The sequence below is a fragment of the Phascolarctos cinereus genome, unplaced genomic scaffold (genome assembly GCF_003287225.1).
Source record: "Phascolarctos cinereus isolate Bilbo 61053 unplaced genomic scaffold, phaCin_HiC Scaffold_1;HRSCAF=81, whole genome shotgun sequence".
Lineage (NCBI taxonomy): Eukaryota > Metazoa > Chordata > Mammalia > Diprotodontia > Phascolarctidae > Phascolarctos > Phascolarctos cinereus.
Genome location: NW_027555514.1, coordinates 18354347 through 18372176, shown reverse-complemented (window position 1 = coordinate 18372176; position 17830 = coordinate 18354347). Strand labels below are relative to the sequence as shown.

At 40.0% G+C, this 17830-nt stretch overlaps 1 protein-coding gene across 3 annotated transcripts in view; it reads right to left on the bottom strand.

Moving 5' to 3' along the window:
• TAX1BP1 (Tax1 binding protein 1) overlaps positions 1 to 17830 on the bottom strand; it is a 79290-nt gene that overhangs the window by 46398 nt on the left and 15062 nt on the right. For all 3 annotated transcript variants that reach the window (XM_020993361.2, XM_020993359.2, XM_020993360.2), the window contains exons 4-5: positions 17039 to 17226; positions 5615 to 5773 (exon numbers count right to left, since the gene is read on the bottom strand). In XM_020993361.2, coding sequence (XP_020849020.1) covers positions 5615 to 5773; positions 17039 to 17226 — 347 coding nt within the window. The remainder of the gene's footprint in view (positions 1 to 5614; positions 5774 to 17038; positions 17227 to 17830) is intronic.

Below are 17830 nucleotides of genomic sequence, written 5' to 3'. Positions count from 1 at the left end.
CCATATCTCATTAAAATCTCATATCTCTCCCAATGCCTAACACAGCATTCTCTGCAGGGCTTGATAAGTGTTTGCTATATTGGTACCATACAGTAATGCTGGCCACACAGAAAGTCAGTAATGATTTTCATTATATTCTTAATAACAGAACCATACCAAAAAAGAGTGTCTTAAAAATTATCAAGATTTGCCTGGTGAAAAGAAAGCTCTAAATTATTTCAGAATTGGTGCACAGAAGCCTTTAATAGTCAAAGTGTGACTCATCAATACAAGCGACAAGAAGGCAGTACTGACGTTTCAACAGCCTGATTATGTCAAGTTCGTTCTTATTTGGAATGTGTCCCGGTAAATCTGTTATGACATTTGCATGTGTAATAAACAAACCTTTGGAAAATTCTACTGTTTTCATTTTTTTTCCCTCTTTCTATTCTGAGTCACTAATGATGGTCTTATGTCTCTTTATTAATTGAAGCTTAATTAACTGTTAGCTGCTTCAGCTATTGGTTTTACAATTATACTTCAATTTTCTTCATCTCTGAAAATGCGTCACCCCCAACAATCCTTCCCATTCGCACTACCCCCCACTTCTAGAATGATGGCTAACGGTAGAAAGAGGTACACAGCAGATGAGCCGGCTCAGCATGCAATCTGAAGACATTTTTATTGTCGTGCAGTCAATCTTTCAGTCATGTCCAACTCTTTATGACCCATTTGGGGTTTTCATGGCAGAGATATTGGAGTGGTTTGCCACTTCCTTCTCCCGCTCATTTTACAGATGAGGAACTGAGGCAAACAGGGTGAAGTGACTTGCCCAGGGTCACCTAGCTCGTAAGTATCCGAGGCTAGATTTGAACTCATAAAACGGAGTCTTTCTAATTCCAAGCCCAATGCTCTAAGCACTGTGGGCGCCACCTAGCGGCCCCAAATTTAAATTATATTTGTTGCTGCTCAGTCACGTCCGACTCTTCGTACTGGAACGGTTTGTCATTTCCTTCTCCAGCGCTAAAAACACTGGACACCTGAAACAAACTTAGTAATATGTAACTGACTCAAATGTGATAAATGCATGCAAATGCATGTTACATGGATCTACTCTGCCATCGGGGGGGAGGGGGGATGAAATAGAAAAGGCTAATTTCCCTGGCCCCCTCAACAGAAGCTTACAATCAAGCTACAAAGACAAAATACATTAGGCAACAAGACAAGAACAAAGTGGTGGATTATAGCAGTACATACATAGGAATTTAGAAGGAGAGGAAAAACTTGGCTAGTATAGTTAGGAAAGGAAGGCTTCATGAAGATGAATAGAGTAGGACAGAAAAATTATTCCCTTTTGGCAGATAAGTGGCAATAAATATCAGTTAGATATGAGAGTGAAGAATCTGGCCTGGAGAGACGGCAAGAGGGGGCTCATGGTAGAAAGTAGCAAGAAAAAAAGGCTGCTTGATATGTTAAGATAGGGAGAGATTATGCAGGAAAATTAAAGTGAGGAGCTCGATCTGGAGGTTAAGGTTACAAACGTTCACCTAAAGCTCTGATTTGGGTTTGTTTTTTTTCTCCAGGGCCCCTGTGATCAAGGATTCTGGTCTACCCTTGGAGGACAACAGCAGCAGGAATGGTCGGAAACCCTGAGGACGTTGGATTCCTCCTAGACATCCCGTTCTGCACAGAGAAGCATTACTGACACAACAGCCAGGTCTTAATTAGTGTGAATACAGATCCCATGAAATGATTGCATCCCTTGGGTTCGCACTGCATATTTCCATTGGGCTAGAACCAAAGACACACAATCATTACTTCAAACACTGTGAATATGAGTGCAAGTGATCAGTTCATAGGACTCCTTATGTCCATTAAAGTCAGGACCTTGCCGTGTCTAGTCAAAGAACAGCACAGGATTTTTTTTCAATCCCCAATGGTGGGCTGGAGACGATCTAATCTGAAAACAAATTGCCTCCAGTCACTGTCTCAGAACCTCTCTGATACTCAAACCTGAGACTCCAGGGAATGCTGTTACATTGCCCTTTAATACTCAATTCCTGCTGCTGCCCTGCAGAATTCTCAGAGCCTCTAAAATGTATGATGTACTTGATGTCTCCTTAAAAAAAAAAAGATGGGACAGCTAGGTGGCGCAGCGTATAGAGCACCGGCCCTGAAGTCTAGAGGACCTGAGGTCAAATCCGGCCTCAGACACATAACACTTACTAGCTAACCCCAATTGCCTTTAAAAAAAAAAAAGACAATATATGAAGCCATAAGGACTCACACTACCCATCAGAATTGGAAGCAACCCATGGAATCAAACCTCTTAATTTAAAATTGCGCAATCAGAGGCTAAAGAAAACAACTTGTCCAAAGTCTCACAGGCAGGAAATAATTAGATCTGAATCCAGCAATTCCATTCCAAACTCAGGGCTCTTTCCATTGCACCAGTATAGGTACAATGAGCTTCCTTCCTATCACCTCCAGGCTCGAGTACAGAATGTTGTTTGGCATTCAAAGCTCTTCATAATCCCACTCCTTCCCACAGCTTTCCAGTCTTCTGACACCTTATTCCCTATCACTCTTCCACCCAGGGACACTGGCCTTGTGGCTGTTTCATGAATACAGCACCCCATCTCTCAGCTCCCAGCATCTTCTCCGGCTGGCTCCTTATGCCGGAAACACTCTCCCTCTTCATCTCTGTCTCCTGGCTTCCCAGGCTTCCTTTAAATCCCAAGTAAAATCCCCTCTTCTAAAAGAAGCCTTTCCTCACAGCTCTTAAATCTAGTGCCTTCCCTCTGCTGATTATTTCCAACTGATCCTCAATAGAGCTTATCTGTCCATAGTTGTTTGCCTGTCTCCCCCATTGGACTGAGTTCCTTGATGGCAGGGAGCTTTTCATGGTATTCCCAGTACTTAACCCAGTAAGCATTTACTGACTAATACCATAATCAGATTATTATAAATATCAATTATGTTTTGATCTGTGGAAAAAGCTATGAGAAATCAAAATGTGGAAAGTGTAGAAATCAAAAGAGGATCACAGTCAAGCCTCTGCCATTGGTGATGATTACAGGCACATCTGGGGCCCAGTATCCTTATTATATTTCTTAGGTCTCTTCTACAGTAACATCTAATTCTCCACCACAGGACCCTCAGAGGCTGCTGAAATGTGCGTGGCTCTTCATTTGATCTCACTCTGAATATCCTCCTTGCCTATCCACACACCCTAAAATGCTGACTGAGCTTCTCTCACCCTTTCCTGGCTTAAATATTCTTGTGCTTCTAATCTGCTGCCTTAAAAACCAAAACCAAAACCCACTAGCTTGAGGAGAGCTACCTAAGCCCTCCTACAGCAATAAAATACACAGGCTCTATGAAAGCAATTATCTTCACTGCCCAATGGTCATTTGGGCCAAAGGCAAGGTCTGTGGTTATGTTCCAAGTGATTTAGTGCTGCCCCCTCTAAAATATGACTTCCAATAGAGGAAGCTTCAATTAATGACTAATACAAACAGTCTAATGACTAATACAAACAGTCTCTTAAGAGCTACATTCTTGAAACATGGACCAGAAGGTATATTTAGTGTCAGACTAACCACATGACTTCACCCCCTTTCTGTTGCTTTCCCATACAAATGGACAAGCAAAATTCAGAATAAATGCCTCCCCCACACCCATCTTTCTTCCTGTTTTAAAACAGGAGCCAAATTCCTCTATGGGCCATCTTTAAGCAGACTGGTTTGTCCTTGATACTGCTCCTAGGCTTTAAAGTAGCAACTAGACTGTTGCCACTAAAGGAAAGAGCGGTTATTGAGGGCACACTTCTCAACTACGCCTTTTTCATACCTCTGGAAAGAAAAGCTTTGAGGAGGTCATGAAAACAAAATAGGAGTTTTGTCCTCAAGGCACTTTTTTATCTTTCTAAATATGTGAACATCCAGATTTGTTACTTTATAATTATCAAATAATTATTTTAAGCTACTAATTTGTTCCCTTAAAAATTACTCATTTTATGAAAAGAATCACAACAGCCAGTTCTCCTATTGCATTTAGAACTATTCAATGTCTAGACAATTTTCTTATAAAAAGTTTACTGCATAAATCAAGGGGTCCCTATACAGAGTATCCCAAAAATCTCTGTGCAATTTTAAGCCATTAAAACTTAGACCTGGACGAAGACTTTTGGGACACCATTAAGTTTTAGGGACATCATTACTAAGTTTTTAACAGCTTAAAACTGCAAAGGTTTTTGCAACACACCCTGTTAGTAATAATTTATAGCTTTCCTTCCAAATTTACAATTCTTAAAAAATTATATTTTCACATAGAACACAGGTCTAAATTCATCATAAAAGTCAGTAAGAAAATAGGATTACCTTAATAAATGTATTTGTTTATAAATAAATATTATTTATTTAATAAATTTACCTTAATAAATAAATTACTTCATGTTCCATTCTGCCTAAATATATATCTAATTCTTGAGATTTATATAGGTAGGTTCTTTCTGTGAAGACCAGATTGGACTTCAAATCAAGTCAGAACAACTGCAAAACCCACCCCCTCTGGCACTTAGCTATATGACCTCAGGAAATCAATTAACTTCTCTGATCCTCATTTCCTCATCTATAAAATGGATACAATATCTGCAATTTTAACCTCATAAGGCTGTTGTGAAGAAACAAATCAGATAATTACGTACACCCACTTCATAAAACTTACGAGCTCTTCAAATGTCCACTGTTATTTCTACTAAATTAAAAGATTCAAAAGATATTTATTGTCTAAAGCAGTAAACTGAAGTCATTCATTGCAGGAAGAGAGGAAGAACATAAGCTGTCTTCTGCCTCCAATGAGGCAACTGCACAAGAGATTCTGATTGAACTTTTCCAAAATTTTCACAAATTCCCACACATTCTCCAAGCTATTCTTTTGTAAATCCTACCTAAAATAAATTACTATCTAAATGGTCATTTGGTACTCTAAGAATATTAATTATATCAGTATTTGTATAATAATTGCAACTAAGTCTTGTAAACTCTTACATTTATTCTTTGTTTTTCCTCTCCCAATTTAAACACATATCCTTTAATGAAGTTCCTCCATGCTTTTCTGTATCTTGTATTTTTCAGCTTTAATAGAACTAAAGGAATTAAGCTTTAATTAGGCATTCATTAAGGTGCCTAAAACTGATTTTCATGGTCAAAAATTACAAAAATTCATCTCCCTTACTCACTTCCTAAGTTAATTCCCTAATTCTTCTTTTCTGAAAGGCAATTGTTTTTAATTGCTTTATTTTATGACTCCTTTTTTTAGCATGTTAATAGTTCGTAATATTTCAAAAACAAAGGCAAAAACTGGTTTTCTACCCTGAATGCTGCAATTATTGTCAAAACATCTGGAAACAGTTGTCATGAACTACCTTACCAAGCCTGGTACCAAAAGTCTGAAGTATTTTAACCATTTTATAACATAAAAGGCAATGTGCAGAAGGTTAATAGGGACTGACCTATTCTTGTGTGTAAACGTCTGTCTAAGTGTGACTTTTTCCATAGCTGGTTTTCACCCCATTTAATTGGTTCTTGGAAAAGGTGGCTTTCGCCACTGGCCAACGGGTGCCACGCCTCACCTTGTTTTCCTCTTGCAGCTGGTTGCCTCTCTCCTTTTCACTGCTAAGCTCCTTTTCCAGTCTTCCAACCTCTTCTCTGAGCTGCAAAGTCTCCTTCTCCAGGACACTAGTCACCTTTAGCAGCTCTTCTTTTTCTTTCATTGTTTTCTCAATTTTGAACTACAAAACAAAGAAATCTTATGTCAATTAACATTTTTAAGATTTTAAAAGCAAGCTTGTTTTCTGAAGTTTCTTGTTCTGCTACAATAAGTGAACAGAGAGCTACTACAGATCACAATCTCTACATTCTTTATGCCAAAAAAACCTCTACCAACCCTCACTTGGAAAAATCCTTTCATAATCCCAATATTAAACAGGAAAAAAAATTCTTGGCATTAGCAAGAAATATTAGCAAGAAATATTAATAATAGCTATATATATACTCGAGGAAATAAGCCATCAGGCTACAGCTTAAACACCAAGAAAGAACATTTCAAGCAAAACAACGTGATTATGGTAGATTTAATTCTAACAGACAATCATTACTGAAACTTCTATTTGCCAGACACCCCCATGCTAACCCTAATCTGAACTCTGACTCTAAATTCCAAAACAAAAGCGCCATGGCCCTTAAGGATATTCAATGCTACTGCAAGGATGCCACAGGCTCCCTCCTCCCAGTGAGGAAAGGCTATCTACCAGCGCAAAGAGCACCTGCTCTGCTACCTGACTTTCTTAGAGAGCTGCCCAACACCAAGATGAAATCAACTCAGGTCTGTCTGATTCTCACCACAACGTCTCCCAAGTTATCGTCCCCTTGATCTCAGCCTAAGAGACATCTGTCAAAACGGTGAACACTGACTAGGATCCCCACTTGTGCCCTAGCAATGGAAAGGCTTTCATATACATTATCCTACTTGATCATCACAACTACCTTAAAAGGTAGAAAGTACATATATTAGCATTTTTTTACAAATGAGGAAACTACAGCTCAAGGATCATCATACCACCCAGCCACACTCAGGGCTGCTGTAGGAATCAAATGCCAGTCAACATAGCAACTACCCTTTGAAAGCCACACTGCACTAGACACAGAGGGGCTGCATGGCCCAGTGAAGGGAGCATTGGCTCTCAAAGTAGAGTACCTGGGTGGGTATCCCGCCTCTGCTTCATATCTGCGTCCTCGGGCAAGTCAACTGATTTTCCTGGACCTTGGCTTCTTCATCTAAAAAGCTGGACTACATGAACTAGATCCAGGATCCCAGGATCTCCACACTAAGCACTGGACAATCAACAATTTATGCAGTGATCTGTTTGGGCTTCAGGCCCAGTTCCACTGCAGACTAGAAATATCTGTCAAGCATTTCTAAGTAACAAGAACTTCAGAAAAAAACAAGAGCACATAATGGGAATCTCATGGACACCATCTAGCAAACCTAAATCGATCTTATTCCTGACTCCTGCATACCTCTTCTCTTACACCCTGCCAGGCACGTAACCAAAGGGAACACACTTCTCACTTCCTTCTGCCATTTCCAGACCCTCCCACCATCATTACTCAGCAACCTCTCTCTTCTCTTAGGAAGCTCATGCTACCTACTGTCATCATCCTTCTCTGGATCCTTACAGCTGTCACCTAACAAGACAAAGAACAAGCTGGTCCACTAAAAGTTCTGGGTCTTACTACCATAAAGCAAGCCCTTCCTCATCACTGAGCAGCTGTCACACTACCCAAAATGAAGGCATTCATATTGACAGCCCTCAACTCCACTCCATCCTCCTTATCTTAGCAGATAGCCTGACTTTCTCTTTTACAAAAATAAAGGTCATCTATTCTGAGCTCCTTCATCTCCTTTACTTCAATACCTCAAAACATCCCTTTATCTTTGTTGTCCCCCTTCAAGCTATATTCCTATACTTTTGTCAAAGGCATCTATACAGCTTTTGCAGAAGCAAAACCAATACAGCCAAAATTAGAAGGAAAGCAGAAAATGGGGAGAAAACTTTTCAGCAAGTTTCTCTGATAAAGACCTCATCTCTCAAATAGATAGGGAACTAAGTCGAATTTATAATAATGTCATTCCCCAAGTGAAACACAGTCAAAGGATATGAACCGGAAGTTTTCAGATAAAGAAATTAAAACTATATTGCAATCCTATGAAAAAATGCTCCAAATCACTATTGATTAGAGAAATGCAAATTAAAACAACTCTGAGGTACTACCTCATACCTATCAGAGCAGCTAAGACGATAGAAAATGAAAAATGACAAATGTGGGAGGGCATGCGGGAAAAATGGGACATTAATGCACTGTTGGTAGAATTGTGAACTAATTCAATCATTCTGGAGATGAATTTGAAACTATACCCAAAAGGCTATAGTATAGTACAGTACGTGTGTGTACGTGTGTGTATGTGTATGTATGTGTATGCGCGTGTGTGTGTATGTGTGTGTATATTTATCCATATATATAATATATAAATATAAATATATAATATGTATGTATATGTATAGCCACTATCCCTTTGACCCAGAAATGCTAGGTTTGTATCCCAAAGAGATTTTAAAATAAAAAAGGAAAAAGACCCATCTAAACAAAATTATTTAGAGCAGCTCTTTTGTTGTGGCAAAAAATTTGAAAATTACAGGGATATGCATCAATTGGGGAACGACTGAAGAACCTATGGTATTTGATTGTCATGGAATACTATGTTACATGAGAAATGATGAGCAGACAGATTTCAGAAAAACTTGGAAAGACTTACATGAATGGACGCAAAGTGAAGTGAGCAGGAGAACAATGTACAAATGAACGGCAATACTGTCTAATAATCAACTGTGAATGACTTAGTTATGCCCAGCAATACAAAGATCCTAGACAATTCTGAAGGACCTATGATGAAAAATGCTATCGCCTCAAAAGAAGGAACAAATGGAATCTGAATGAAAATCAAAGCATAGTTTTACTTTATTTTTCTTAGGGTTTTTTGTCTGTTTTCTTTCACAACATGACTAATATGGAAATATGTTTTGCATGACTGCACACGTATAACTTTTATCAAAATGCTTGCCTTCTCAATGACGGGGGAGGAAACGGAGGGTGAGAGAGAATTTGGAACTCAAAATTATAAAAACAAAAGGTTAAAAATCTGTTTTTCCATGCAATTTGGAAAAAATAAAACTGTTGAAGTTCAAAGGAATCTATGCTCATAGCCACTTTTTCCTCATCTAATGACTCCCTTGGAATACAGAATGTGGCTTCTGACCCAATCCCTTCTCTGAAACTGCTTTTTTGGAGTTCTTACTGAGCTTTTAATTGCTTATTGCTATGGCCTGAGCTTTCTTCAGCTTTCCAAATCAATGACAATCTCCTCATCCTGGAATCTCTCTCCTCTGGCTTCCAAAACATTGCTCTCTACTGATTCTGCTCCTGTCTGGATGCTCACTCTTCCCTCAGTCTCCCTAAGGGAGGCTCACCATCAAGCTTGGTATCTAAGTCTAGGCTTAGTCATGTTTTTCTCTCTTCTTCTCTATGAATTCTCACACACACACACACACACACACACACACACAAATTCTGTATGGTCTCCACATTCTTATTGTGAACGTGTTTAACAATGGCTAAAAATGTAGCAAATTAGCAGGCACCACAAAATTTATCTTAGCCCGAAGGAGAGACCTTTCAACCTTGACTTCTAACTTTTTCTCTCCCAGTTAAAAACAAAACCGTCTTTTCTTGCAAAAGACCTCCCTCCCACAAGTTTGAAACTAAAGCAGGGCTCGTGAGAGTCTACATTCACATCCTTGTTCAAATTACAGAAGTCAGAGAGACGAGTCTTAAGCTTGGGCACTTATTCTTAGAGTGGTGTTAGTGACCCAAACTAAGGGTTATCATCTGTTCCTTACCAATGTGGTCCCCTCTTCAGAGTATTCATTTGGTCTGATGAAAAAGACAGAAGGGCTGCTTGGAAATTTATTCATTTGTTTAACCCACACAGGAAGAGAAATGTCAGAGTGTACATAAATTGACATTTACCACACGGGAAAAATGTGTATGATCTTTAAATACTGGAAAATCATTACTACAGAATTTGTCTTTCCTACCTCCACATTAGGGATCCATTTTTGTCAATACTATGACATATCCCCAGCAAGCAAATTTAAGAGTAGCCTCCACCTGCACAGGAAAAACTCCAGCAAATCTCAGCAAGAATCTCTTCATCTTATTTATAAATTAATCAGCAAGCACTCCAGTGAAGTAAAAGCAGCAGCAGTCTGGAAGCCAACAGACTGCTTTCTAGCCCCAGCTCCACTCAGGGGCAGCTTGGTGGTGCAGCAGATAGCACACAGCAGCCACAGTCAGGAAGAACTGAATTCAAATCCAGCCTCAGACACTTAAGACAGTACAGCTGTGTGACCCTGAGCAAGTCACTTTACTTCTACTTGCCTCACTTTCCTTATCTACAAAACAGGAATAATACTAGCGGGATTGTGGGGAGGGTTAAATGACTGCAAAGTGTTTAGTACAGCGCCTGGCACATAGTGATCACTATGTAGAATGTTAGCTATCAGCAGCAGTGAGGGGACTTTGCCTGAGTTACTTTAGACATATGGGAGTGTACAATCACTTATGTACAGACTGTATGCCCTCTACAATCCCTTTCAGCTCTATATACTCTCTCGTATATTATGTTAAGAGATCTTTTATGAAATCATAGAACTTCCAGATCCTATAACCATCTGTTACATTGACATTTAAGCACCTACTGCGTGCCAGACATTGGGCTAAGTGCTAGGGATGCAAAAAGAAAGACAGGTCCTGTCCTCAAGGAGATCACAATCTCACGGGGGAAGACAATACACAAGAAGCAGGAGGAGGCGCGCTTCCAAAGTCCTGAACAGGGCCTGGAAAAGGCAGGCAGGCAGGCTGCCTTGGGCTCTGTGCCAAATGCTCCAGGAGGAACCCACCAATAGGAGAAAAGGGGAAGGGTAGGCATTGTGGGGGAATGTTTCAGAGTAAAAAGACCACAGGAAGTGCAGCTTTTCAGGCCTTAGAAATCATCTCTTCCAATGTTCCCATTTATAAAATGGGAAATGATGTGGGAAATGAGGCAGCTAGGTGACGGGTAAAATTATTTGTCTATGGTCACATACTAAGCGGTCTCTGGACTCCAAACCCAGCGTTCTTTTTACTAAACATGACCCATAGAACTAGTCCTTTCAACAGCCTCTGCAGATAGTTTCTATTCACTGATGGTCACCTTGTTTGCACTTGAATTCAGACTACTTCTTCCGGCTTGCTTTCCGCTTGGTATTTTGCACTCTAAAAACCCTTTCATAAGCTTGGCTCCCCACCAGAAACATCCCTTCCACAAAGCTGGGGTTAAAGAAGCTCGTGACCAGGGCCCCAGGCTGGGGAATGCAGCTGCACTGGTTTGTGGAATTGTGCTGTAGGAACACACAGACATTAGGAAGCTCTTAAATTCCTGAAGTGAGTTTTCATAGCTTGTCAATCAATATAGAACATCCCCAAGATCCAGAAGGAGCTGGAGCCATTAGGCTTGTACCTCCTCTCAGAATTCCCCACTGGGAACCTATGAGTTTTAACTGCCTTCTGTTGAGTAAAAAGAGAGTGACTCTTACTGAGAGTGACCTTGAAGCAACAGCTGAGTCAGGCTGGCCACACAGCCACACACAGGGGTCCCTGCAGCCACCAGGATGACTTAGCTTTAGAATGTTGTATTATCTGTCTTTTATTGATTTATTTTATTGAAATTTCCCCAATTACATTTTAATCTGATGCAGGTGGCACTTGGGAGTACTGAGGGCAGCTTATGGCTGCATGTTTGATATCTAGTGCAGTGGAAAGAGTGCCAGTCTCACAGTCAAAGATCTAGGTTCAATCTAATACAGGCTGGCTCGGTTACCCTGGACCAATCACTTGACCTTTTGGGACCACGGGCCAGCACCTGAGCTGCTGTCACAGATGGCACTAGAGATCTGCTTTGGTAAAGGGGAATCACTATGCCAATGCAATCACAGGCCTGGTGAGCCTCTTATTTATTTACAATATTGCAATTTATTTTTAACCTTCTAGAATATGTAGATTTGGGGTATGCTCTTCTTTATTTTAAATACACCATTAAATTTGCCTTAAAGGGAGAGACTAAAAAAGCTTGAAAAAGTCCTAGACAAGCACAGAGAAGGGGCTTTCTGTCTCTGCTCTGCTGCCACCTTCCTGTGTGACCTTGGGCAAGTCACTTTCCACTGCTTGGTTCCTGTTGCATCCTAATCTCCACAAATGATTCATTCCATACAGTTAGATATTTTGTATTGACTTAATTACGTTCCTACGTTCTCCCTGACAGAACGTAGCTTCCCTGAGAACAGGGACTGTTTTAGTGGTATCTTTGCATCCTTGGTTCCCGTTGTAGTGACTCCCACATGGTGCCTGCTTAGATTGTGTGGAAAGCACTATGCTGGGTGCTGGGGATCAGAGGAAAAAAAACAGCAAAACTGGCTGCCCTCAAGCAGCTTACATTTCCCTGGGGTGGAGTGGGCAAGGGGATGTTGACTGATCTTGTGCCTGACTGGAGAAAAAAATCAGCTCGGTCGTTGGGGAACCTGAGTTTGGTCCCTGGAGGCATGACCATCCTGCTGCCTACATGGACATAAACCATGTGATTCAACTTTATCTGCTTAAAAAAAGACGAGACTAAACTACAAGCCCACATAACTCTGGCCATTCTAATTCCAGGCTGACATTCAAAAAGGGAAATAGAGAAGAGCACAGAAGGAAATCTTCTACCTAACAAGCAAACAGTTCCAAATTTCTTTCTATAAAGCCCTCTTATTAGATGAGGATGAACTGAGAAAAATTTTAATGCCACTTCACACAATTACTTAGGAGAAACAGAAAGAAATAAGCATCACAAGGATTAAACGCCAGAAATGCAGGAGTTTGGTAGAGTTCCTGAAATCAGGGTGGTCTCAGGAGTACCCAACAAGCTGTTCATTATCAGCCATGACAACATTCTTCTCAAGAGGGAAGGTTTGTTTCAGTCTTTGACGAACTATCAAATACCAGGCTAAAAACCTTGATCATTAAGCAGCTGTCACTACAAAATGTTTTAGCCACCCTGTAAAAGTTAAATTTATTTATGTAAGTAAGATAAGACAGGAATTTCGGGAGTGGGGGAAAAAAGTGGAAGGATTCCCAAGAAAAATATTAGTTTCCTCTAGCTTTCTTAGTCTTACATATTTCTACAAAAATATATCTACCACTGGTTTTTTTAAAGGAGGAGGTGTCTACTTTCCACATTCTTAACTCTTAAAATAATTAAGCTAGAAGTAAAATTACATGCAAATAGGCCTACATTCCAAGGAAGCCAACGACCCCCACATATACCAAAATGTTTGGAACAGCACCTTTTGTGGAAGCAAAGAACAGAAAACAAAGTAAATGCCCACCCACTGGGGACTAGCCAAGTAAGTTCTGGTATATAAAAGTAATGAAGCAATGCTGTACTTGAAGAAATAATGAGCATGAGAACTACAAAGAAGCAAGGGAAGACCCAGGTACAAAATGAAGTAATTAGACTCAGGAAAAGGAGACTCTGCAATGACTCTAATAATGGAAATGGAAAGAATAACGACCCAACAACTGAAACTGACCACTGTAAAACCATCAGGCCGCTGGCCGTGGCCTGCCTCCTGCGGCCAGGAAGCCTGAGTGGGCCCATCTCAGTCTGGCATGAATATGGTAGGGACCCTGACATGCTGAAGGGTGGCAAAGCAGCTCAACTCAGTCCAGCTCAGAAACAGAGCGGGCCAAAGCTCCCCTTGCAGATCAGGGTGGCACAAACCTAGGCTTCCAGGCTCAGGCAGGTGGCAAGAGACAGTCTTTCTTAATTATTTGTTTTTATTATCTTGGCCAAGGGCGGCCCGAAAGAAGGGACTGAGAAGGTATTTCCCCCTGCTTCTTTTCAGAGGTTAGGGACTACAGGTGTGGAATGTTGCGATGGAATGCCAGGCTTGTTTGATATGATAGTGTTACTGAACTGCTTTTTACCCTCTTTTTATTCTCTAGAAGAGGGATGAGAGAGAGCGTATGCTGGGAAACATAGGTGACCATAAAAACAAAAGGAATCACAGGATCCCAGGTTTAAAGCTGAAAGGAAACTTAGAAGCCATGGAGTCTAACCCCATTCATTTTAAATTTGAAGAAACTGAAACCCAGAGGATTAAGTGGCTTGCCCAGGGCCAGTTTTCGAAAGTGTCAGCGGCAGAACCAGAACCCGGGACCTCCCAACTCCAAGCCCACTGCTTTCTACTACACCACACTCTGACACAAATCTAGAAAAAGGACAAATTACCTGCAAACTACTATACAAACTTCTGCTGTGGTTTGGTCATGTCTTACCTTCCGTGACCCCATGGACCATAGCTGTCCATGGGGTATTCTTGGCAAAGATTCTGGAGGGGTTGGCCATTTCCTTCTCCAGCGGATCCTTTTGTGAGGTAAACAGGCGAAGTTACTTAACCTAGGGTCACCCAGCTAGAAAACACTGAGGGTGGATCTGAACTCAGGTCTCGCTGACTTCTCCAGCTGATTTTACAGATAAGGAAGTTGAGGGAAACAGGGTGAAGTGAATTGCCCAGGTTACAGCTAATAAGTGTCTGAGGCAGGATCTGAACTCAGGTCTTCCTGACTCCAGGGTCAGCTCTCTATCCTCTGCAACCCCACTAAGTTCCAAAACAACTGAGCCCTGTTTCTTTGAGATCAAAACAGAATAAACCTGACTTGGCAATAAGTGACTACCTATGAAAATTTATGGTGGGAAGACATCCACACATTACAAAAAGGCAGGGTAGGGGAGAGGATGAGATAATTGCAAAGGCCACATCTGTCCTGATCTCTCCAAGGAAAGAGAATACTAACCAAAGCAACAGTTCATATGAATGGAGCTCCCTTCCTTTCTACAAAACCTTCTCACAACCACTCAATGACAGATGCTGGGCAAGCACAGCTACTCCTGTCTCACAGAGAAGGAATCAATCTCTCTCTCTCTCTCTCTGTTTCTTCTCCTCTGTCCTCTCTCTCTCTCTCCTCTCCGTTGGCTAAAGAAGCCAATGGAACAATCTATTTTATTTGTACCCATATATCCCCAGAACTTCTCACATGGTAACCTGCTGCCTGCAACCAGTGCTTAGTAAGTGTTCTGTGCCGCTAAGCGAGCAGAAATGCCCACAGTTGCCGCCACGCTTTCTGTGGCACGGTAGTCTAGGAAAGGCAGACCAAAGTCCTGCTTCAGAAGGCGCTATCAACTTTTCAACACTGGAATGCTTCTCCAACACCCCGAGACACTTATAATGGTACCACAGGATGACCTAGAAACTGACAAAGGCTTTTAAAGACTTCAACTTTCCCGTACCACCAAGTAAAATACATTGTGGAAAGCAGAGTGACCTGACTCAAGGCACTGAGGAGCATGTGGCTGTGGTTAAGTCACTCCCTCTCTCAGCCTTGGTTTGCTCTTCTATAAAATGAGGGGGATGGATGTGACAACCTTAAAGGTCCTTTACCTGACTAAAAAGCCAATGAAATTGACTTTCACTTGAAACCATCTATTTCATAGAATGTTATTACTGAAAGCTGTAAAGTCATATACCAAAAAGATCTAAAGTTAATTTTTCTAACACTGATGGTTTTATTCCCATACTCCATCAGAATAGCTTTATTCTCTACAGCAGCAATAAAGATTTGCACTTGGAAAAAAGTAGAAAATAACAGTGATTGCTATCTGATAAGTAAAACACTCCCTGAACTTGGTAGGTAACTGTTTCTTAAAGATTCTCACTTGTAGGAATAGTTTACCTATCAGATCTATGGAGAACAGAATTCATGACCAAACAGGAGATAGAGAACATTATGAAAAGCAAAATGGATAATTCTGATCACACTAAATTGAAAAGTTTTTGCACAAACAAAGCCAATGCAACTAAGATTAGAAGGAAGATAGAAAACCGGTAAAAAATTTTTACAACCAGTCTCTCTGATAAAGGCCTCACTTCTAAAATATATACAGAATTAAGACAAATTTATAAGAATACAAGCCATTCCCCAATTGATAAATGGTCAAAGGATATGAACAGACAGTTCTCAGGTGAAGAAATTAAAGCCATCTATAGTCATAGGAAAAAATGCTCTAAATCATTATTGATTAGAGAAAGGCAAATCAAAACAACTCTGAGGTACCACATCACACCTATCAGATTGGCCAACATGACAAAACAGGAAAATGATAAATGTTGGAGAGGATGTGGGAAAATTGGAACGCTAATACATTGTTGGTGGAGTTGTGAAATGATTCAACCGTTTTGGAGAACAATTTGGAACTATGCCCAAAGGGCTACAAAAATGTGCATACCCTTTGATCCAGCAATAGCACTTCTAGGGCTATATCCCAAAGAGATCAAACAAATGGGAAAAGGACCCACATGTACAAAAATATTCATAGCAGCTCTTTTTGTGGTGGCAAAGAATTGGAAATTGAGAGGATGCCCATCCATTGGGGAATGGCTGAGCAAGTTGTGGTATATGAATGTAATGGAATACTACTGTGCTGTAAGAAATGATGAACAGGCTGACTTCAGAAAACCCTGGAAAGACTTATATGATCTGATGCTGAGTGAAGTGAGCAGAACCAAGAGGACTTTGTACACAATAACAGCCACGCTGTGCAATGACTAATATTGTTAAACTGAACCCTTCTCAGCATTACAAAGATTAAGACATTTCCAGAGGCCTCGGGATGGAAAACGCTGTCCACATCCAAAGAAAGAACTATGGAAGTCGAATTGCTATCAAATTATTTTTACCTTCTGTTGAGTTTTGTTTCATCTTTCTGATGGTTCTTCATATTGGTTTTAATTTTTACTTACAACTTCACTAATGTGAAAATATGTTTAATAAGAATGTAAATGTAAAGCCTATATCAGATTGTGCGCCGTCTTGGAAACGGGGAGAAAAAATTTTAAACTCAAAAGCATATGGAAGTGATTGTTGATAAATCGAAATAAATTAATAAAATTTTTTTAAAAACATAAAAAAAGATTCTCACTTGTAACCAAAAAACTCTTAGCATGATCTCATAATATAGACGTTTAGGATAAAATGTTAAAGATTTTTTTCTTTCAACATTTAACAATTAGAGCAAACATTTATATAGCGCTTCACGGCTTACAAAGTGCTTTAGGTATATCATTACATTTGATTCTTACAACTGTGCGAAATAGGTTCTGATAAGGCCTTTTTACAGATGAATGGCAGGTTTCAAACTCAAATCTTCCTGGTTCCAAATTCAACATTCTACCCACTAACTAGCTGCCTCAATGTTTGTCTAACTCTGTATTAAAACAACAGCAGTTCCATTTCTAACAAACCTCAAGCAGGCCAGCTTTTGTAGTAACCACCAACATGTCAGAATTTCCTTCATCTTCCATAGTCAGCAGTTCCTCAACTGGAGAAGATGCTCGAAATTGGAAGGGTGTACTTGCTCCTCGAATCTCACCCTTATGGGTAACATAACAGAACTGATAAAATTCTCCATCATCATTTGGAAGGTAATACCCTAAGAGAGAAAGGTAGTAACAACTAAAATCAAAAAAGTGTTTACCGAACATCTATCACGTACCCAGCAAAATATTAATACCAAATATGGAGTTTTTTCTATCTAACACTCTCAAAGGTTTTTCCCTACTTTCCTCCCATGCCTTGTAACTCTCTCATCATTAATCAGCTCCTTTTGCTTTTGCAGAAAACTTTGCAAAAAGTCATTTGTTCAAAAGGTATAGAAGCAGGAATAAGACCAACAGTTAAAGCTGTCTATTTTACGATCTATCGCCTTAAAAACACAAAAAGTTAATGAAATCTGTTGGTTACTGTCCTCATCAAGAGCATTTTGAGCTCCTCTGAGTAAAAACCACACAAATGAATAATCATATAACAACAACACTCCCAACTGATTGAAATATTAATTTTGAATGTATCGATATAAAAAAATTATTTCAAAACTAAGATATTTTTGTTTAAAATTTCACAAGGAAATATGCCAGACTTTACTGGTTTGACCTTGCCTTATTGTATTGGTTTTGTTATTATTTTTTTAAAAAATTACCATACACCAAGAAGGTACAATCCTTCTGTCATCAGAAAATTATCGTTCCTGTATTCTT